General features: G+C 41.7%; 1 protein-coding gene across 13 annotated transcripts in view; it reads right to left on the reverse strand.

Moving 5' to 3' along the window:
• Nucleotides 1-24,368, reverse strand: part of Rbms3 (RNA binding motif single stranded interacting protein 3) — a 780,532-nt gene that overhangs the window by 231,016 nt on the left and 525,148 nt on the right. For all 13 annotated transcript variants that reach the window (XM_057766769.1, XM_057766774.1, XM_057766771.1 and 10 more), the window contains exon 5: nucleotides 8,321-8,478. In XM_057766769.1, coding sequence (XP_057622752.1) covers nucleotides 8,321-8,478 — 158 coding nt within the window. The remainder of the gene's footprint in view (nucleotides 1-8,320; nucleotides 8,479-24,368) is intronic.

A 24,368-nucleotide genomic window follows, 5' to 3' on the forward strand; every position in this document is an offset into this window, starting at 1 on the left:
ACTTTTAAATAAGCCATCTGCATATAGAGACAAGAGACATATACAGGCTGTAGTCTGGGTAACCAGCCTTTAGGGCAGGCCTTCAGGATGATTTTCAAGTTAGTGTCCCTGGCTGTGCAGCGGGGCAGAATAATACATTCAGATCTGGAAGTGTTTGTCTAGAAAGTCTTGTTTGCTCGCTACTGAAGAGGCTCAGGTGGGTTGAAGATTCCCGCCTAACGACTAACATGAATCCAAGGCCACCAGCATGACTAGCGAACCCTGGGCATGCTTACAGCCAGTGCCAGGGAACTCGCCTAGCATGCAGTGGGGCCTGAGGCCAGCACTAAGAATAGCCTTGCCATTGTGTGCTGTAGAAAGCCAAGGCTTTGATGCTTAGGATTTTCATTTTCATTTCTTTGAGTCACAGTCACATTTCATTCTTAGATATAGTTAAAGGCATTCTCTTGTTTTGTGGTCTCCTGTCTCCCAAACTTGCCAAATCTGCTTCAGCCTAGATCCCTTACTTCCTTTTCCTCTTAGCAGATTTTTTTCCTATTCCCAACCCAAGTCCCTAGAGATTTCTTTTTTTTTTTTAATTTTTTTTTTTGGATTTTCGAGACAGGGTTTCTCTGTAGCTTTTTGTTTTGGTTCCTGTCCTGGAACTAGCTCTTGTAGACCTTGCTGGCCTCAAACTCACAGAGATCCACCTGCCTCTGCCTCCCGAGTGCTGGGATTAAAGGCGTGCGCCACTACCACCCGGCCCTAGAGATTTCTTTTTATTATTTGCATATTTCAAAATTTAATTATTCTCTATTGAAAGAGCTGTCCCACCTTGACTTCTGGTCCCATACTCTGAATCACAGTCCTGTATTTTATTTTGATTTTGTGACACTATAGTAATTTGATATTATTTGATATTTGACTGCTTATCACATCCAATCATCTCCATAAACCAATAAAATATTGGCTCCCCAAAGCAATATGTTTCTCTGTTCATGGGCATCTCAATAATAACGTATTAAAATAGTGCCTGGCATGTAGGGAACCACAGACATTTGAATCTGATGAACTAAGATAGGGAATGAATAAATATATTTCATGTATCAGGAAGAAGTTTGAAGGTTGAAGTATACAAGAATACAGATAAGACATACAGAAGAGAGATAGAAACAAATGATTTCTAGCCCATGCAGAATTATGCTTGCCCCTACAAAGATGTAGAGAATCAAGGGGTCAGACAAACTTACAGAAAGCTGAGCATGGAGGAAGCATACAAAATAAGTGGCTCAGATTTAAAATGCAAACAATAAGAGGCTATATTTCCAAGTGTGTCTTCTCTGCTGACCAGCACCAACAACTGGCCTGAAATTCCAGAACCTTGGGGATATCTAACAGTTCACTTCACTTTCTCCTGGTTTCTTTTTAGAACAGGAAGGGGGTGAAGGGATTTAATAGCTCCAAATTTCCCTGGGAATTCAGTTCACCAAGTTCAGTTCCATGTGAGTAAAGGAATTTTGTTTCAGAACTGTGTTTTTATCCAACAAAGAGGTTTTTTTATGTAATTTTTTAATGATATATAGCTATCTGATGTGGGATATCCTTCTGTATGCTGTTATTACCATTGATAAATAAAGGAATTGCTTTGCGCCTATAGCAGAGCTATAGAGGAACAGAGCTAGGAGGGAAAAACTAAACAGAATGCTGGGATAAAGGAGGTAGAATCAGAGAGAAGCCATGTAGCCCTGCCGGAGCCAGACAGAACTTTAGCTGGTAAACCACAGCCACGTGGAGATACATAGATTAATAGAAATGGGTTAAATTAATATACAAGAGTCAGCCAATAAGAAGCTAGAGCTAATGGACCAAGCAGTAATTTAAATAATATAGTTTCTGTGTGGTTATTTCGGTTCTGGGCTTCTGGGACAAACAAGCAGCCTAATATAACAATCAACATGTTCTTCCTTTCCCAGCTTCTTAGAAAGATATATGAAGAGCAAGACTGGAGTTTGGGATATTTCAGATTAACAACTAAGTGATGCTGTTTGATTCATTGTCTTGTTGGCTGACTTTCTGAATCACTGACAAGTATGAGAAAGGCAGTGTGATTTTGGAGAACTACTGGTCCAGAACTTAATTACAAATTATCCTGAGCTATCTTTAGTGGCCCCAATAGCCATAACTTGCCCAGGTCTGTGTCTGACCTAGCATCATGACTTTGTGGTCAACTGAAATCTTTTGAATGCATACACTCATCTGATCACTTCATCCCACCACCCAGCAGGGCACAGACACTTCAGAAAGTATCTCAGGCCTGTAGCAAAGTTTGCTCTGATTGCAGGCAACCTACCGAGGTGAGGTTTCCATCTGTATACTTGAATAATTTCTTGATTTATGATTTTCATTGTTCTAGTACTATGAAAACTTCATGGAAGTTACTACATAGAAACATGGTATATGAGGTAACCCAAGTCTGTTTCCCCAGGCCATGGTCACTCATATTTGGCTCCAGAATAAACTCTCTCTTAGAAGCTTAGAAAAGATGACTGTGTTTTGGGTTTAACAACTAGGTGATTGATGGCTCTGAGTCTCTGAATACATAGCGATGAGAACAGATGGCTCTGCCTTCTCCACCCACAATCACACTGTTTGATGGTGAGAACATAGAATGCAGGTAGGAGACAGGAAGCAGTGCATGACAGGGAGAGGGGAGGTATTCACAGAGGATGAAGCCGGGAGGAACCAGCAGCGTAGCTCCCAGTGGGTCACATCTGCCCAGCCACTGGAAGAAGAATTACAATTACCAAAAGAAACTGCCTCACTCTCTTCAGTGTCTGCCAGCATGACTGGAATTGTCTGGGTGCAGACGCAGCTGCAGCAGCGATATTGCTAATCACGAAACTTACCCTTGATCACATTTGATTTCCTGGTTCCATGTACCTTAGATGGCAATGCCAAAAGTACAGCGAAAAGTACAGGGCAGGGTTGCTTTTCTGGTTTTGTTTGTTTCCTTAACACCTTAGCAGAGTCAAGGTAGATATAAGTGAAAAATGCCCCAAAGAATAAAAACCAAAAAGAGCTGGATTGATTTGATGGGCATGAAACATTTGCCAGGGAAGCAAAGAACAGCCCTTGCTTTATTCTGGTTCTTAAATAAAACTTGCTGCTTTCATTGTGTTTATTGCAAATCTCTTTTCTCGTTATATTTCAGGAGATGGGAGGGAATAAAAGATCTAATGCCCGGTTAGATAATAAAGCTATAAAATGTTGATATTCAAAGTAATTCCTAAAAAATACACGAAAGACTACAGCCAAACCATCCCAATGTGCTCAATCCTGTCTGTGCTTAGGAGTGAACATAGTCAGGATTGGTTAGTACCTGGACGGGAGAAAATATATGAAGAGTATTTTTTGACTTGCTGTTCATATTAATTATTAATGATCAGGCCAGTATTTGTCTAAAACTTGCATGAATTGGCATTATTTTTAATTGATAAAAAGGAAGAATGGCAATGATTTATTTAGAAAGTCTGTTCTTTCCAGAAGGAAGGGTCAAGCACAGTACGGCCACAAGTTAAGGGCCACCTAAAGGAAGCCTCTAGGAGAACCAGAAGCTGAGAGCACAGAAGACGGAGGGAACACGCAGCACAAAGGTCTCTGCAGCCTTCTCTCATGCTCCTTAGACCCCAGGGGAAGGACGGGGGACAGTAAATGCCTTCTTAAAGAGGGTCTGTGTTTTCAGATGTTAGAGCCTGGTAAGTGCTCCATTCCACCCCACCTCCCATCACTTGTCCACAGTGAGTCGGGCTTCAACAATCTCTCACAACACTTTCGTGTGATTATCCTGGACAACTGGTCTCCTGTTTCTGGGAAAGGGGAATAGGCAGCTTGGGCACATGCTTATGTGCCTTCAGACTCACTGATTTATGTTGGGAGTTGATCTTCATTTTCACAGGCCTGCTACACTCACGAGCTTCCTAGGAACCCCAGATGATCAACATTCCCACCATTAACGTCTGGTTTTAGAGGTTTATGACATAGCTCTAAAATGCCACCTGGAGGGTGGAGGATCTCACCAAATTGTTTCAAGTTACAAGAGAATTTCTTAAACCGAAAGGAAAACATAAGAATGAAGCGTGTGTAATTTCACACTCTGCCCAGTGTTTCGGGAGCACTGAAGAACTTTTTTTTTTTTTTCTGCACCCTACCGGCATTCATATCAAAGCTTTGAAGTTCACTGTTTTAAATATAAAATGAAGATAGTCCTTTTACTTTGAAGAGATGGTTATCAAAGAAGATTAATGTATAGTTTGCAAGTAAAATAATAATGGGGAGCAAGTTTCTTTCGAGTCAAAAGGATTTCAGATCTCTTGAATATAAACTAAGGAACACATATAATGGTGAGGGGTGACCAGGGTGATATCCAAATGACACACCATGCAGGTTTTGTCCACTGAGATATATAAACGCATTCTCAAGACACATGTTACAACTTACTAGATACAAATATAAGCCAGCTGCTCTTTCAGTGGGCACAGAATCTTCCTTTGATAGAGCCTGCAACACTCTTAGCCAGCCTAAGACCTGAGCTGTGCAGAAGCTGCTGAGGTTTTCTGTGGTGCTGCACTGATCCTAGTATTAGAATTGGCTTATTGTCATCAGCCAATGCTGCCTTCCTATATGTTGTTATAATACAAGAGAGCAAGCAAAAAGTTGAAGGACTTCAACTAGTCATCAAAAGTTACTCAAGAGTGACTGGGGAAATGGTTCCGGGTGGGAAGGGTGAAATACTTGGGAAAGGGGGGACCTCTGCAAAGTCTAATTTCTAGTCCTGTTAGTAGAAGCAAGAGGCACCATTGTTGCAGAAAACAGAATGAATGCTATATTGTGAGTAAGCAGGAATCTGGATGGTTCTATTAACACATGGCAGAGCTAAAAACATAGTCATATGTCGTTGAGTCAATCATAGGAGGTCCTGATCCTCAAAATTTAAAATCTAAACTTCACTGAGAAACAAGGAATCATTCTCCATCTATGTCCAAGAGACTGACAAAAGAAATCAGGATCTTAACTTGGGGTCTTTTTCTAAATGCACTCTCCTTCTAAAGTCAGTAAACCCAGTCCTAAGAGAAGAAAAGCCTGCTGACCACGCACTTACAACCCCAGCGCTGAGGAAGCCGAGGCTACCCTGCGCCACAAGGTGCTCCTGTCTGCAAAATGAAAAACAGAACCAAAGAAACCACCTGGGGTTCTGTGGAAGAATGCAACTGGTGATTCAAGGTCACAGCCCTAAATTTAAAGATTATTGAGCTAAGTTACTTAGAAAAGCCATGCAATGATAATCATACAGTTAAAATTGTACTCGTCTATCCACCCACCCACCTGTTCACCCATCCATCTGTTCATCCACCCACCAGTCCATCTATCCTCCATCTTTCCACCCACTCACCCACCTACCCACCCATCAATCCATCTACCCACTTACCAATATATCTTCTACCATTCACCCATCCATCTGTTCAACTACACACCTATCCATCCATCTACCTACCTATCCATTCATCCATCAACCCACCTACCTACCCACCCATCCATTCATCCATCCACTCACCCACCTACCTACCCATGCATCCATCCATCTATCCATCCACCCATCCATTCATCCATCCACTCACCCATCCACCTACCCATGCATCCACCCACCCACCTACCCATTCATCCATCTACCTACTTATTTATCTATCCTTCATCCATCCACCCATCTATCCACCCATCCACCTACGCACCCATCCACCAATTTTCCCATTTAACAATCAAAAAGAAAATAAGCCAGCAATACAGTGGGAGAACACAGAAATAAAGTAAAGTATTGGGTGCAGCTATGATAAATTTTATTTGAGAAAAATCTTACAGGAGTGGGAAACATAGAATTTAACTTGGGTAACAGTCTGGGGTTGGAGGTCAGGGAAGAATTCTCTGAAGAAAAATGCCTCAGTCAGTACCTAAGAGCTGAGTAGGCAGAAGGCAGCAGAATAGCTGTAGACAAGGTGGTCAATCAAAAAGGGTAGCCTTGTCCAGGTCATGAGAAAGGAAGAACCATGGCCGGGAAGGTGGAGCCAAGCCAGGGGTGACACTTGGGGATAGTTGTGGAATGAAATCACTCAAGCAATGCTGAAGGACTCTGATGTGCCTAGATTTGAATTTTTAAGGTCGCCCTGTGACTTCTCAATGAGAAACACTCCAGAGGAGGTAGAGGCTGAATTTAGAAGAGTGAGAATAATCAACCGAAAGCTACCAGCCTCCCACAGTTCCTCCAGAGATATCTCTGCATTTTGTTCTTTCATGATTCTGTCTGCCATGATTGCAGTTTTGATCTGATGATCTGATTGTTTAATTCTGCCCTTTGTAGAAGACTGGGCTTTCTTCCCTTGAGGAAAACCCAAAATATACAGTGGGGATTCATGTGAAAGACAAGTGAATAGCCCTGACTTAGTGCCTCGAGCTACTCTGTAGCCCCATCTCAAGTTCATCTGTAGTCCTAACCCATAATAATTCAGAAGGCAATGTATTTGGAGACAATTAATTATGTTAAAAGGGGACCCTAATTCACCAGGACCAGTGCTCTTAGGAGATTCAGCTTGAAGTTCTGAAACCATTCAACTGAGCTATTCAGGAACCTCATGGGATGAAAATTATGGAACCGATCACTCACCAACCACCCATCCATCCTACCATGAACAAAGAAATCAAACATGCAAGCCAGCAGGAGGAATGGAAGCCAGAACATGCTGGTCTTGGACTTGCTATGCAGTTGAAATTGACCTTGAATTTCTGATCCTGCTGCCCCCACCTTGCCAGTATGGGAACTATGAGTGTGTGTGCCACCATGTCTGGTTTACACATATGTGTTCTACCGATCACCTTGGGATGAACCTTTAGTTCACACTGTCCTGACTCCCACATAACCTAATATCCTCCTTCTGCCCACACTCAGTCAGGTGGGTTATGGAGACTCAGTTTAATTCTCCAATTTCTTATCACTAAGCAGCGGCTTGCTCTTTGAAGCCTCTTTGGCTTTGTTTTCTCATGAAAGCATGGCAGACCTGATCTCTAACTTTATTCCTGGCCCAGACCCTCTTTTGTTTAAAATGAAAACTGCTCTCTCCTTTTTGACGATGAGAGACATATATAGATAGATGATAGATAGATAGATAGATAGATAGATAGATGATAGATAAATAGATGATAGATAGATAGATAGATAGATAGATAGATAGATAGATAGATAGATAGATGATAAACACACACACATACACACACTCCCTGAAAGTTTAAAATGAAAACTCTGCTGGGTAGTGGTGGAGCATGCTTTTAATCCTAGCATTTGGGAGGCAGAGGCAGGAGAATCTCTATGAGTTCAAGGCTAGTATGGTCTACAAGAGTTAATTTAGGACAAGCTTCAAAGCTACAGAGAAACCCTGTCTTGAAAAACTGAAAAAAAAAGAAGAAAAATAAACCTTTAAAATGAAAACTGCTCTTTCCTTTTTGACAATGAGATAAATACACACACACACACACAGAGTTTTTCCTGTTCTGCCTAAAATATCAAACCACACAGCCAGTGTCTCCTAAATGCAAATACCTGTCAACCTCCCCTTCTATTTACACCCTCCTTGGGACCTGCCAACAAGAGCCACCCATGGATCTCTCCTCTCTTCTCTCTGCTCCGCACTCTCTCCATCAGGAAACCCACAGGCCAACCAGGAAGAAGCTATATACAGACTCTTATTTTGTCTTTGTCTTTTTGAAATGTATCTCATGCAGCCCAGGCTGGTCTTGTACTTGCTATGTCATCAATGATGACGTTGAACTTCTGATTCCCCTGCACTGGGACTATGAGAGTGTGCCACCATCTCTGGTTTACATGGGGCTTTACCCAAGGTTTGCTGCATGCTAGGCAAATAGTCTACCTAATGAGCTATATCCCTAGCTCTACTACACAGGATTTTTTGCTCTGGGATACTGGCTGAAACTGGAAATCTCAGATTTAATTTCTTTGCAAGTATAGACTGGACTGCATGTTCAATATGCATACTATTATGATCAGATACCCATACAGAGAGTCTGTGTGCATGTATAAGCAAGCACAATGTATTTACAATTTCATGGATTTTTCTTTGGCTTGAATTAAAGCTACAGAAAGATGAATATTTGATAAGCTACTTGTATTCTATTTCATTTTGCATTGCTTTAGGCCCTAGATATTACTGGGCAGCAAGATTAAGAAGAAGAACCAGGGAAAGACAGGTCCCACATAGGTTCCTTACAGAGAAAGAGTTACCTGGCAAAGCCGACGCCCCTGCTGACTCCGTTAGCATCTCTCAGGATTCTGGTGGATATCACATGTCCAAAAGGCTTTAGCATATTCTCCAGCTCCTGCTCATCCATAGAGATGGGGAGATTTGAGATGTATAGATTTGTAGGGTCTTGTTCTTGTTGCTAAGGGAAGAAAAAGAAACAATGACGTGAGGTCTATTGAGAAGCACTGCATTTAAATTGCAAACCAGTCTAAAGTTCTCTGATGTTCTCAAAGGGCACAGCTTCCCAAGCTTCCCAAACACCTTAGACAGTCCTAGTTAGGGTAATTGTTGCTGTGATGAAATACCATGAACCAAGAAACTTGGGGAGGAAAGGGTTTATTTCAGCTTACACTTCCTGGTAACAAAGTACATCACCCAGGGAAGCCAAGACAGGAGGAACCTGAAGGCAGGAACTGATGCAGAGGTCATGGAGGAGTGCTGCTTACTGGCTTGCTCCCCATGGTTTGTTCAGAATTGTTTATTATAGAACCCAGGACCACCTGCACAGAAATGTCCCTACCCACAATGGGCTGCACCTTTCCCCATCAATCACTGGTTAAGAAAATGCCCTACAGATTTGCTTACATCAGGTCTAATGGAGGCATTTTCCCAGTTGAGGCTCCCTCTTCTATGTGACTCTTGCTTGTGTCAGCTGACAAAAAAAACCAAAACAACCAACAGCTACAACAGTGGCTTACAACTCATCTCATGAAGTCCTGCTCTCAAGTGTTGAGATGACAGGTGTATGTCACCACATCTGGCCACCAATTCCTCTTACTCAACTCCCTTCTAATGCAGAACATTTCATATATATATATATATATATATATATATATATATATATATATATATATATAAAAGATTGCCACCAGTGAAAGCCAGGCTCGTTGTCCACACTTCCTTGTAAAACACATGCTCACACTACAGCTGAGCTTATGTCAACACAGATAAAAATCACACCTAGCCATGATGCCTCCACCTCCGACTCCTCTTACTTCAGATGGCACTGAACCCTCCAGTTCTTCTTTCCCATCTTTGCTAAGTGCTTTCTGTGGACTATGCATGACTTTGTGTAGACTGCGGGGTAACAGCAGAAGTCACTGATTTGTCCCTCCTCACGACTTCCTAGGTGGGAGTCTCATTGTCACTATAGATCTTGGCCATCCTGTTAACACAAGTCTTTTTCTCAGGTTGTGAGCAATCCCCTTCTCATCTGAAATAAACACTTTGCAGCTTCTCTTGGCGTGTTCATCTGGCCAGCGCCACTACATTTGCCCTGGGAGGTTACTGGCCAGTGAGATAATGCTTCCTGCCTGCACAGCCACTGCTTGGGGGCAACGGTAGATCTGATAACTGAGATTGCTCCTTGTTGTGGAATATTATTTTAACAGGGCAAAGGTGTGTTACATTTGCTTATGCTGTGGAATATTACTTTAACTATATAAAACTATTCATATATATATATATAGGTTTATATTTATATAAACAATTGTTTATGTTGCATATGTTTAATTATGAAAAGATGTGTTTGTTTTACCTCACCGGCCTCAGGCACCTGATTGGTCTAATAAAGAGCTGAACGCTCAATAACCTACACAGGAGAAAAGATAGGCAGGGCTAGCAGGTGGAGAGAATAAATAGGAGGAGAAATCTGACTCCAGAGGAACAAGAAGAGAGAACTAGGGAGGGAGACAGCTGGGCCAGAAACCAGCCAGCTGCCGCCAGCCAGCCAGACATGAGAAGCACTGAAAGTAAGATATACGGAAGAAAGGTAAAAAGCCCTGAGGTAAAAGGTAGATGAAGAGAAACAGGTTAATTTAAGTTAAAAGAGCTAGCCTGAAAAAAGCTAAGAGAACATTCAAAACTAATAATAAGTCTGGATCATCATTTGGGAGCTAGTTGATAGCCTACAAGAAAAAGCCTGGTAGAGCTCCGGAGTGTCTGCCAGGCAGGTAGCAGTCTGTATACTGTGAATATATATGTTGCTCTCATTGGTTGATAATAAAAGTTGCTTTGACCTATAGTGAGGCAGAATATAGTGTGGCAGGGAAGTCAAACTGAATACAGTGAGAAAGAAGGGCAGAGTTGAGAGAGACTTGAGCTCTTTGATGCTGCCTCAGGCTAGACCAGTGGGCACCATGCTGTGACCTAGAACCTCAGTATTAATGCTTCCCGAAGCCAGATATGCAATGTACACCTATGATCTCAGCACTCAGGAGGTGGAGGCATGAGAGTAAGAAGTTCAGGGCTAGCCTCAGCTACATAGTGATTATGAAGGCTATCTGGGCATCAGGAGATTCTCTCTCAAAAGAAAAAAATTAAAATATTCAAAAATTTTTAAATGTTACCTGAAACTGGATAGAAATAACAGTTCTCAGGACCATCTTGAGGTACTGAATTATGGACTCCAAGGCCCTTGAAATGATTCCCATAATTGCATCAATTTGAGAGTTGCCATCACAGACCAAGCAGGAATTCTTATATGCAAATGACCTCATTATGTCTAACGCTTCATTCAGTGGTAACAGTGCTTATGCAAGCTTTGCCTAATAGCAAAGAAAACCACAACTGCTAGCATTATCTGTATGTGTAAATTTTCTACAATTCATATATGAATTAATAATAAATAGAAATATAGTTGTATGTATTTTGGAATAGTTGTATTTTCAGAAACAAAACAGGGTCAGAATGCCATGATTAATCACTAATATCAAAATAAGTCACACATTTAATTGAATCACTATACTTTATCCAAACAAAACCTTAGCTTCAAGAGTAAGCAAGAGATTAAACTGGCAAAAGGAATCAAAAAATCTTCTGGAATAAGTAAAGATAAGGTTTTAAAAAGAATGAGAGACTATAAAAAATGTAATACCAAATATTACTTTAGGTCAAGAAATAATTTTGATACAGAGCTAAATTGCATTATTTGTAATAACTTTATGCAGATAGGTCACAGATTTTTTTATTAATTCTTGAGATGAATAAGATTTTGTCATGGAGAGATGGCTCAGTGGCTAAGATCACATGTTGCTTTTCTAGAGGACCTGGGTTCAGTTCTTAGCACCCACATACTGGCTCACAACTGCCTGTAACTCCAGTTTGGGGGTTCTCAATACCCACATAGTGGCTCCTAACTGCCTGCAACTCTAGTTTGAGGGTTCTCAGCATCTACACAGCAGTTCACAACTATCTGTAATTCCAGTTTGGGGATCTCAGTATCCACACAATGGCTTCTAACTACCTGTAATTCCAGTTTGGGGATCTCAGTACCCATACAGCAGCTTCCAACTACCTGAAACTCCAGTTTTGGGGTTGTCAGCATCCACACAGCAGTTACAACCATCTCTAACTCCAGTTTGGACAGTCTATTCCTTCTTCTGGGCTTGCACACATGTGGTGTACATACATCCATGCAGGCAACACACTCATCCACATAAAATAAAAAAGCTACTATTGTGTTTGTTGTTTAAGCATTACTTACATTTTAAACACTTTTACTACCATGAAAATGTTAAAAATGAACACATCTATCTGAACAAAATGCCACACAGCTTTAGCATTTGGGAATGGTGCCTATATATGTGGGAAATATTCAACGGAAATCCTTGTTTCATTTCCTCTCTCTCTCTCTCTCTCTCTCTCTCTCTCTCATTCTTTCTCTCTCTCTCATTCTCTCTCTCTCTCTCTCTCTCTCTCTCTCTCTCTCTCTCTCTCACACACACACACACACAATATCCTATTACCAACAAACCTCAAATGTCAGAATCATAATAAGAAAATGAGATTATTTTTCCATTAGTTGGCTGAAGGTCTCTCTCCCTCTCTCTCTCTCTGATGCTGCACATACATAATAATGAGACTTGTGCATATAAACCTTCAACTTTTACAGTATTTTACTATCCATCGCTTAATTTTAATCTTCCCATCATAACTCTAAAGGTATTTTGGCAAATATCAGCGCTCGTATTGGATAATGAGGAAAGAGAGCCGTGAAAGATTTATCATGCAGCCCAAGGACAATCTGATAATTAGTGGCAGAGTTAGCATTAGACTCAGAACCAGTTCAGAGTATTTTCAACCAGCTCGGTGTTCCCCAAGTCTCAATCATTTGTAATTCAGCTCTTGGATATTTTTTTTTGCCTTCCACATACTATTTATTTAAAAGGTTTCTCTAAAATCAACATGCCTTTAGGACTGAAACTCATTTAAAGTCACAATTTTATGTTATGACTGTAACAGAAAAGGTCTGGGTCTCCTGCCATGAATCGAAAGCTACTCACAGCAGTGACCAGATTAAGGAGTTGTTTGTGGACGCCTTTGACATTTCTAGTTGACTCTGATGCAAAGGGGATTCTCAGTGAAGAGAGAAAGAGGCACATTAGAATACATGCTATAAACTGGAAAGAATCTGTTCTGGGTAGAGGGCAACTTCTGGTATTCACTTAGGAACTCCATCTGCCTCCCTTGAGACAGGGTCATTGGTTGACCTTGGCCTCACCCATCCGGATAGACTGGGTAGTCAGAGAGCCTCCCATTTATACTTTCTCCCAATGCAAAGCATCAAATGCGGAGTCTCCCGTTTTTCATGGTGGAGTTTGAGTGAGAATGTCCCCCATAGGCTCCTATGTCTGACTAATTGCTCCCCAGTTGGTGGAAGAGTTTAGGAGGGAGTAGGAGCCGTGGCCATGTTGGAGAAGGCTTTAAAAGGCTTACACCATCTCCGGTTAGCACATCCTCTGCCTTTTGGTTCTTGTCTCAAGATGTGAGCTCTCAGCTACTGCTCCTGCATCATGCCTGCCTGCCTGTTGCCATGCATACACCGTGATGGTCATGGACTCTAACCCTCTGAAATGGTAAGTCCCAAATAAATGCTTTCTTTTATAAATTGCCTTGGTGGTGGTGTGATACTCAGCAACAGAACTGAACTATGACACATGTGGCCTGCGGATCAAACGTAGACCATCACACCTGCATGACAAGCACTTCAGCAACAGAGCTATATCCCTCTCACTAGGAGCAACATGGTTTTCTATAAGACACACATTGAGAAATACATATTCAACCACTTAAGAGTCTCTGCACTCAGCCAGACCTTACAAGTGGCTGGGCCACAGCCCATGGCAGGTTCATGACCCAGTCCCCTGTGCTGCTTCACCCTGGGAGAAGTTGAATAATCGAAGACACCTACATCATTGTTCCAGATGTAGGTGCTGTGATTTTTGTCATTTTCTGTAGGCTAGTTAATCTCAACTCAGATCCATGTCCAGACTCCATAAGCATTGAGCATGCTGCAGCAACTCAGCAATGTATTGTGAACACCCAGAACACAGTCCACAATGGATTGCCTAGTAAGCTGTTTTCTGAATCTAAATTCAAACAGCAAGGCCAGTTCCTTAGTTGGTATTCACGGAGACACTATACCATTTGATGGGGTCATTCCTTAATTTGTATTCACAGAGAGAATACAGCTTTGGGCAGTGATATTCATTAAATAATTCCATCCCTTGAAATGCAGCGTTAGTCTTGAATATATTGGCTGACAATAGAATTCCAGCTCTTTGCGGAATGAACTTTAAAAGACTATATACCCCGTATTTCCACTTACAATGCTATTTACACAGCAGACGTATCTTAAATGGGTAGTCATCTGGGGGAAGGTTGATTGGTGTCATAAAGCAAATGAGTGCTTTTAACTCTTTACAAGTTCACCTGTGACAGTTGCAATCTAAAAGAACATAAATTTTTTTCTTCAATTATTTAATTAGTTACCTGGCATCTCTACTTTGAGACAGGGTCTAACGCATCCCTGGCTACTCTGGAGCTCACAATGTCGCTAAGGATGATCTTCAACACCTGGCCCTGCAACCTTGGGTCCTGAGTACCAGGATCAAGGCATATGTCTGCATCTTCGTCCTATGCAGTGCTGGGGTTTGAACCAAAGACCTCAAGCGTGCTTGGTAAGCAGTCTTCCAAATGAACCACCTCCTCAGCCATTGGCTTAACTCTTTAAGAAGAGGTAGCTTCAGAAGGAACACAAGGGACAATGAATTCATCTGATTTTGTCATCTAACACAGAGAAAATGAAGATTAAGGGATTGGTGTTAATTGTCCCAAGGTCACTAGATGGATTTGAAGTAGGCTAGACATGCAGCAGATAAAGTTTTGTCCTTTTACACTTGGTCCAATGACATCAATTTATAACATTGAGTTTACTTTTTAAGATTTGATGACAAGAAAATGGCACATTATGGCTCTAGAGAAGGTCAACAATACAACAGTTAGTACACCCGGATCGCTCCACTCATTCTTGCTGGAGTTAAAGAGTCCCCATCCCTTCTCCTGTCCCTACACTTGCTGAATGAACACTGTGGGATTTCAGTTTGTAAAAACATACGCCTGCCATCTGTTTGATTGGCTGTGTCACCATCAGCACCTCCTCCATCCTGGGCTGTCTGCATCTCTTCACCCGAACAGGGCTCTCTTGACTCATCCCTTATTTTATTAACCTTGTTCATACAAAATTCAGAGAAGTAGTTTCTCTGTTGTTAATGTGAATAGAAATGTGTCATTTTGCCCAAGAATACATTTCCCCCTGAAATGAGTCCCCCTTTTCCTTTTCCTCTAGGTTTCCACGTATATAAATGACCAAAAAATGCAATTAATTTGTTTCAGATTGCTTTCTTCGTAGTTAGTGCAGCATCAGAACGAAGCAACATTTAAATAATCAAAGGGGTGCTCATGTAGAGAGGGAACACATCCCACATCTAGGTCAGACTGATAGGGAGGTAGTTGGGTGCTCCCAGGCTTGGAGGCCACTGTGGATGGACCATTCTCTCATAATCAGGACTTGGTAATGCTGGGGACAGAAGCTTCAGGCTTGTAATCAGCAGTTAAGAGAATGAGGTCTGAGTCATGTCTTGGGTGGAGATAGAACATTCCGAACTTCCCAGAAGGTCGTAAGATGATGATATAGCCAGAGGCTTTCTGGTAAACAACAAAGACATCCTACTTCACCAGCTCTCAAAGAGCTAATATAAAGCAGGCCTCTCAATCACTGGGCAGGAAAACACCCACCAGGAAACTGTCTGTTTTTGAGACCTTATGGAACAGTGTAAGGCATTCCCAAGTCTAGGTTAGCACAGTGGCCTGCCCTCAAGGCTCTTTCATCAACTGTTGTCCTTTCAGCAGATACAGTAAAGCAACTGAGCTCAGCAGACAGAAGAGGCACCCGTACCCCCATCCTCACCACAGCACTATTCAAAATAGCCATGACTGGGAACCCACAGAAAATGTTTGGCAACTGAGAATGATTAAAGCAAATGTGTTTACCCACCATGGTCTAATAGTCAGGCCAAGAATGGAATCTCTTCATTTGAGACAACTTGGAGATCACTGTGTCAAGTGAAACAAGCCAGGCACACAAACTCATTCATACAAGGAATATACAAGCTGGTTCCACCGAAGCTGAGAGCAGAGAGTCAGTGAGACAGCTCAGCAGGTCAAGATGTCTGCTGTCCATCCTGATGACCCAAGCTCAATCCCTGTGGCACACACAGTCAAAAAAGAGAACAGACACCTTAGTGATGTTCTCTGACCTCCACAACAGCACTTTGCCAAGACTACGCGCGCGTGTGCGCGCGCGCGCGCGCACACACAGACACACACACATTAAAATAATATTTTAAAAAAGTTGAGAGTAAAATGGGGGTTTCCAGAGTCTCAGAAGAGCAGGGCAATAGAGAGAAGGGGGAAGACTGATTTACAGACACAGTACAGTTACAGGGGAGCAAGAAGTGCTGCGGGACTTTGGCCCAGGATGGCACTACAGATAGCAAGAATGTATTGCACATTTCAAAAGGCTAGAAGAAAAGACTGGGGCACACCTCATCGTCAATGCAAATATGTGCAGAGATACACTTATTGATCTTAGTGTTATACAGTGTTTACGTGCTGCAAATGAACTCAGCATATGGATGAGATTACACTGAGAACAACTTCCCCAAAGTAAAAATGAATAGATACAGTTTTCTAAGAAAGATAGATGATACAGAGTCTTTAATTATTTCAGATTTAGTGCAAGCAGAGCATCGGTGAATGACTGAACAGCCTCAGGTCAAGTCAGAAGGCTTAGTTCATTAGAATACAGAGTGACTTGTAGCGAGATGGATCCTTGGCAACCTGAACCACTGGTCCCGGGTGAGTTTTGTTATGCATCTTCTGGGCAGTCGTGAGTTCACATGTGTGTGACTGAGCAAGGGAGTCTGCACGAGCAGCCAGATGGTTGTGTGCCTTCAGAGCTTTCCTGTGTGTCTTCATGTCGTCACACCAGAGCCACAGGTCACACACTGGACTCTGAGTTCAGAACCATCAGCCCCTTCCCCACTCTGGAGGATGCTTTGCCCTGTGAGAATGTGATGGATTTACACTAGAAAGCACTGCACCCTCCTGATAGTTTCCTTATAACATACCACCATGCCGCAGGGACCCATGAATGACTTTGTCCTAACAGTTCTATTCACCAAAAATGAAACCAGGGAACAAAGCTACAGAGAGCAACCCAATACTGGGAACAGATTCCACATTTTCTTGGTCTCTCTCTCTCTCTTTTTTTTTTCCACTCTGAAGGGCTCTAGGGCATCTATATCATCCAGCTGCTGAGTATCCCAGGACAAAAAAGTATCTCCTGATTTGTTAAGGATTTCTTGATTCTCCTTCAAATAAGTACAGAATTATAGCTCTGTGTGCACGCTGCCATAATTTATTATGGCATTCTACTATTAATTCATACAAGAAAAAGAAAAGGAATAGGAAGAGAAAGAAGAGAAGGAAGGAGAGAAAAGAAATGAGAAGGAGAAAGAGAAGGAGAAGAAGAGAGAATATATGAACACTTAGCCAGGCATGGAGATTCATTTTTAATTCTAGTGCTCAGGAAACAGAGACAAGCAAATATCTGAGTTTGAGACCACTCTAGTGTACAGAGCAAATTCCAGGACAGCAAGGGCTACACAGAAAAAGCCCATCTCAAAAAATAATAAATAAATAAAAATCTTCTACCTAGAACATGCTGGCTCAACTTTATATTTAGCATATTCAGAAATGTGTTATTGAGGTACAGTCCTGGTCAGGACATGAGATTACCTACAAGGACAACCATTCCCACTCAACTCTATGAGAGCACAGCCACGGGACACAGCATGAATGATGGTGTAATCACAAGTCTGCAAAGTTATGGTCACTTGAAAAATATACAAGACGTTTCAGGAAATTTGAGTTTCTCTTCTACAATGGGTAAGGGGTAGAGGGATATTCTCAAAGTATATTATATACAAGTGCAGAAATGTCCTTACATAACCCAGTACCAGGTGCAATGACTATACATCAATAAAATAAGTAAAAAACTAAGCATGAATGAATAACTTTCTCGTATAATTTCATCCCAATTATTTCACAAGAAAGGCACTGTGAATGTTCATTGCCACGTGGGATTAAGGCTAACATCATTTTACAAAAATTATTTGTGTTTAGTATTATAATAGTTTCAGGAAGATTATCTAGCAATGTGCCAAGAACTATACGTTAAAGTCATTTAAATTCATTATATCTTTATGGCTTCAAAAAACCCTTGAGGTAGACTCCATTCATAGCTCCAGTTTACACGTGAGAAAAGCCAGGTTATCAGGAGCTCTGCAATTGCCCAGTCTCACACAGCCGTTAAGCAGTCCAGCCAGAGGGAATCCAACCAATCCGAGACAGGTGCTGTAGACACACTGTGTTGAATGGCTGAGTCACAGCTTTTTAAGAGATTAAAATGGGCAATGTAAGCTGACGGCTTGCTATAAATAGCTTTTATTATAGTTAGGAACGACCCTTGTATTCCTAATCTCTCTAAGACCTTTATCATAAAGGGATGTTGAATTTTGTCAAATGCTTTTTCAGCATCTAATGAAATGATCATATGGTTTTTTTCTTTCAGTTTATTTATATGATGGATTACATTGATAGATTTTCGTATGTTGAACCAGCCCTGCATCTCTGGGATGAAGCCTACTTGATCATAATGGATAATTTTTCTGATGTGTTCTTGGATTCGGTTTGCCAGTATTTTATTGAGTATTTTTGCGTCGATGTTCATGAGTGAGATTGGCCTGTAGTTCTCTTTCTTGGTTGTGTCTTTGTGTGGTTTTGGTATCAGAGTAACTTCAGCTTCATAAAAGGAATTTGGCAATGACTTCTCTGTTTCAATATTGTGAAATACATTAAGGAGTATAGGTATTAGGTCTTCTTGGAAGTTCTGGTAGAATTCTGCATTGAAGCCATCTGGACCTGGGCTTTTTTTGGTGGGGAGGTTTTTTATAACAGCTTCTAATTCTTCGCGGCTAACAGGTCTATTTAGATTGTTCACCTGGTCCTGGTTTAACTTTGGTATATGGTACTTATCTAAATTAAATGGAGAGAAACTCAAAGCTATTCCACTAAAATCAGGAACACGACAAGGTTGTCCACTCTCTCCATACCTCTTTAATATAGTGCTTGAAATTCTAGCAATAGCAATAAGACAACATAAGGGGATCAAAGGGATTCAAATCGGAAAGGAAGAAGTTAAACTTTCATTATTTGCAGACGATATGATAGTGTACATAAGCGACCCCAAAAACTCCAGCAAAGAACTCCTTCAGCTGATAAACACCTTTAGTAGCGTTGCAGGATACAAGATCAATTCCAAAAAATCAGTTGCCCTCCTATACACAAAGGATAAGGAAGCAGAGATGGAAATCAGAGAAGCATCACCCTTCACGATAGCCACAAATAGCATAAAATATCTTGGGGTAACCCTAACCAAGGAAGTAAAGGATCTATTTGACAAGAACTTTAAGGCAATGAAGAAAGAAATTGAGGAGGATACCAGAAAATGGAAGGATCTCCCTTGCTCTTGGATAGGGAGGATCAACATAGTAAAAATGGCAATTCTACCAAGGGCAATTTATAGATTCAATGCAATCCCCATTAAAATCCCATCAAAATTCTTCACAGATCTTGAGAGGACAATAATCAACTTTATATGGAGAAACAAAAAACCCAGGATAGCCAAAACAATCTTATATAATAAAGGATCGTCTGGAGGCATTACCATCCCTGACCTCAAACTCTATTACAGAGCCTCAGTATTGAAAACAGTTTGGTATTGGCATAAAAACAGAGAAGTCGACCAATGGAACCGAGTAGAAGACCCTGATTTTAACCCACAAACTTATGAACACCTAATTTTTGATAAAGGAGCTAAAAGTATTCAATGGAAAAAAGAGAGCATCTTCAACAAATGGTGCTGGCAGAACTGGTTGTCAACGTGTAGAAGAATGAAAATAGATCCATATCTATCACCATGCACAAAACTCAAGTCCAAATGGATTAAAGACCTCAATATTAGTCTGAACACACTGAACCTGATAGAAGAAAAAGTTGGAAGTACTCTACAACATATGGGTACAGGAGATCACTTCCTACGTTTATCCCCAGCAGCACAGACATTAAGGGCAACATTGAATAAATGGGACCTCCTGAAACTGAGTAGCTTCTGTAAAGCAAAGGACACTGTCACTAAGACAAAAAGGCAACCCACTGACTGGGAGAAGATCTTCACCAACCCTGCAACAGACAAAGGTCTGATCACCAAAATATATAAAGAACTCAAGAAACTAAACTTTAAAATGCTAATGAACCCAATAAAAAAATGGGGCACTGATCTGAACAGAGAATTCTCAACAGAAGAAATTCAAATGGCCAAAAGACACCTAAGGTCATGCTCAACCTCCTTAGCGATAAGGGAAATGCAAATTAAAACAACTTTGAGATACCATCTTACACCTGTCAGAATGGCTAAAATCAAGAACACCAATGATAGCCTTTGCTGGAGAGGTTGTGGAGAAAGAGGCACACTCATTCATTGCTGGTGGGAATGCAAACTTGTGCAACCACTTTGGAAATCAGTGTGGCGATTTCTCAGGAAATTTGGGATCAACCTACCCCAAGACCCAGTAATACCACTCTTGGGAATATACCCAAGAGATGCCCCATCAAATGACAAAAGTATCTGTTCAACTATGTTCATAGCAGCATTGTTTGTAATAGCCAAAACCTGGAAACAACCTAGATGCCCTTCAATAGAGGAATGGATGAAGAAAGTGTGGAATATATACATATTAGAGTACTACTCAGCAGTAAAAAACAATGACTTCTCGAATTTTGCGTGCAAATGGATGGAAATAGAAAACACTATCCTGAGTGAGGTATCCCAGACTCAAAAAGAGGAACATGGGATGTACTCACTCATAATCGGTTTCTAGCCATAAAATAAAAGACATTAAGCATATAATGTGTGATCCTATAGAAGCTAAATAAGAAAGTGAACCCAAAGAAAATCATATAGTCATCCGCATGGAGAGGGGGAAGTAGACAAGATTCCAGGGCAAAAACTGGGAACTTGCGGGTGAGGTGGCATGGGGCAAAGGGGAAATGGGATGAGAAATATGAGAAGGGGAGGATGGGAGGAGCTCGGAGGATTGGGATGGTTGGGATATAGGAAGGATGGATACGGGAGCAGCGAAGTATATATCCTATCTAAGGGAGCCACCTTAGGGTTGGCAAGAGACTTGACTCTTGAGGGGTTCGCAGGTGTCCAGGAATATGTCCCCAGCTGGTACCTTGGGCAACTAAGGAGAGGGAACCTGAAATGACCCTATCCTATACTGATGAATATCTTGCATATCACCTTAGAACCTTCATCTGGCGATGGATCGAGGTAGAGACAGAGTCTCAATTTGGAGCAACGGTCTGAGCTCTTAAGGTCCAAATGAGGAGCAGAAGGAGGGAGAACATGAGCAAAAAATCAGGACCACGAGGGATGCACCCACCCACTGTGACAGTGGAACTGATTTATTGGGAGCCCACCAAGGCCAGCTGGTCTGGGACTGAATAAGCATGGGTTGATTCCGGACTCTCTGAGCATGGCGGTCAATGAAGACTGATGAGAAGCCAAGGACAATGGCACTAGGTTTCGATCCTAATACATGAACTGGCTTTGTGGGAGCTTAGCCTGTTTGGACGCTCACCTTTCTGGACGTAGATAGAAGGACCTTGGTCTTCCCGCAGGGCAGGGAATTTGGACTGCTCTTCAGTATCGAGAGGGAGGGGGAATGGAGTGGGGGGAGGAGAAGAGGAGTGGGGATAGGGGGAGGGAAGTGGGGGGAGGGCAATATTTGGGAGGAGGGGAGGGAAATGGGATATGGGGAGCAGGTGGAAATTTTAATTAAAAAAGAATAAAAATAAATAAATAAGTAAAAAAAAAAAAAAGAAAAAAAAAATGGGCAATGTATTGCTGGCTGACTGCCTACAAAGTTTCCCTTGAGGCATAAGCTCCTTAGCAAGATACTTCACCTTTCTAAGAATAAACATCTTAATGATACTGGGAAGTGAGTGAGCAAAGGAGAACCGAGGTTAAGCCTTATTAGTAAGACTAGAACTGTGGCGGTTTCCCAATACTGAGGAAAATAAAACTAACTGTTTTCTAACCTCGACTTCAAGAGGATTATAGCAACAAAAGCCACCTTCGACATATGGAGGGAGAGTGGGGAACCGGAGCTCAGTACACAGTGCTGCTGTCTTGCTGCTTTGCTTGAACCTGCTTTCACTGCTAAACTAGTCCTGCCGACGTCACAGGGAGCTGACTCTGTGGGGCCGTGTGCATGCCACACAGTGGAGGAAACAGTCAGCTCTAGGCTGCCACTTAAAAGCTAATTCAGCAAGCATGAAAATTCTGTCATTCTAGGATGAGGACATTAGACTCCAGGCTGGTGCAATCCTTGTGTCTCCCAGGAGAACCTGAATAGGTTGCAGCGATTTAGCAGCCTTTGACCTTGAACACAAACCTGAAGAAAACGTTCTATGAAGTGAAGTGAAGTGTGTGTTTGTGTGTGTGTGTGTGAACGAGTGAGCATGTGTGCAGGGGTGTGGCTCTCACGATGAAAACTGTTTTTATTAACAGGCACTGAACATTGAGGAACCTAGGTTCCTTCCTATTTTGCCTCTCTGTCTCTAACTAACATGAGGATCTTGGCTGAGAACAGCAAAGGGAAGCTGTAAACAAGGTTTGCTGGGGTTCAAATGAGGTGAACTCCTTGTACTTCTAAGAGAATGTTTTCCATCATCATTGCTGCTTTGTACCTGGTACTTGTATTATTATTAATTTCTTTAAAATGTACCAGTGGAAGCAAGGTAAGTCTAACTCTTAATGTGGCTTCGTGGTGGAACAGATGGCTTTACCAGCAGCGCCTGGGGTCACTGTAAAGACAGGCACACACCGCATGTGTCTTCCCAGCTCTGAGTTTTTAAGGAACCCTATGGTCCCAAAGAATAGCACACTAGAGACGACTGGCGACACTTGCGGTCCCCACACTAATAGATACAAAGACCTGTGCTGCTTTAACTATTGGTTCTGAGGCCTCTTCACCAAACAGAGCATCTACTGTTTCTTGACATATGTGTTATTGGCCATCGCTCAGTAATTCTCTCATCTTTCAGCAAATGCTGGCTTCTGAGCTATACCCCAAAGATAAACCCAACTGATGAAGATCCATGCCTTCCATAGATATCTCAGTTAAGTGGGCAGTTTATGACCGAATTTTAATAATAAGGTCTATTTTATACCAGCTAATACAACAGCAAACCAGAAATGTAGACATTTGCCCTCGGACTTTTAGAGCTCATAATCTGGAATTCTATTTTCCTTGGTGATTAGACAATGGGTAAATGATGTCTTGGCTCTACCATGAACATGAAACTTGATCCTTGAAATATAAATCCTCTCAAGTTGTAAAGGCTTGAGACAGCTGCACATGCCAGTTCAAGCCGTCTACATAACTGCATGCGGCCCTGACTCCCCCAAAGTGATCTGTCCATATATTACCTCCCAGAAATGGGGAGCATGGCAGGTGAACACACAGTGGCATGGTCACTGGCGCTGGCTGGTTCTATGCTGTTAGCCCATTATTCCCAGTTCTCAGAAAAATTCTTGAACCATACAAATGGAAGCAATGTTTAGAACTTCTGCAGGATATCTGTGGAATTCAATGCACGGTGTACTGAAAATTTAGCAGAGAGACGGGGACACAGGGGAATTCTAGTAACTCATTAATATTCCTGTAATTATAATTACTCAGAAAGCTTAGGACATTACAAACAGGCCACTACAAACTGAATATAAGCCATGTTCATAACAGAACAATTACGACTACTTAGGATTCGACCCATGACATTCTCCCACTGCAAAGTTGCTAGACGTTATACTAAATTATGCAGAGTTGGGTGCATTAAATTGGTGATGAGATCTTTAAATTGTGGCCACTGTATTGGCACAGAAAATCTAGAAGTATATTATTGGGTACAAAACATAACACTGCTCCTATCATTTCTGAGATGAAAAGATTAATGATATATTACTGGACTCATTAATCAAAACTGTGTGACTTTTTTTTTAAGGAGCAAAATCGGCATTCGAGTCAATTAGCCCAACGAAGCTATTACACCACAGAATCTGCGATGTTATTCAGACTTCCAAGGGAGTACTTAGAGTATAAAATAAATGCTATTATTCAGAAAATACTGAATTGCTAAGCTTGTTCCATTCACCCAGCTGGGACCTGCAGTACATTAAATACTGGGACTTATTCAGATTTCTGTCCCCATCCCACATCTGAGCCATGGGTGTGTTATCACACTGAAGATGGATGGAACACTCCTAGATTCCAGAAAAAGGGACTATTGCTTTCTTCCTTCACTTCAGTGCCTCGCTGAGGCAGAAACTGTGTGAGAGCATTTGCAGGAGAAACTGACTCCTGAATGTGGCTGAAGAAGCTGATGAGCCACCCGGAGAACAAGCAAGGCCATTACTTCCTATTGGCCACCACCTTTGCGTCCCTGCAGTCACGCTCAGGGAAGCAGAACATCAATTATCTTGACGTTGTGACGCCTTTC

The sequence above is a fragment of the Chionomys nivalis genome, chromosome 4, assembly GCF_950005125.1.
Source record: "Chionomys nivalis chromosome 4, mChiNiv1.1, whole genome shotgun sequence".
Taxonomy (NCBI): domain Eukaryota; kingdom Metazoa; phylum Chordata; class Mammalia; order Rodentia; family Cricetidae; genus Chionomys; species Chionomys nivalis.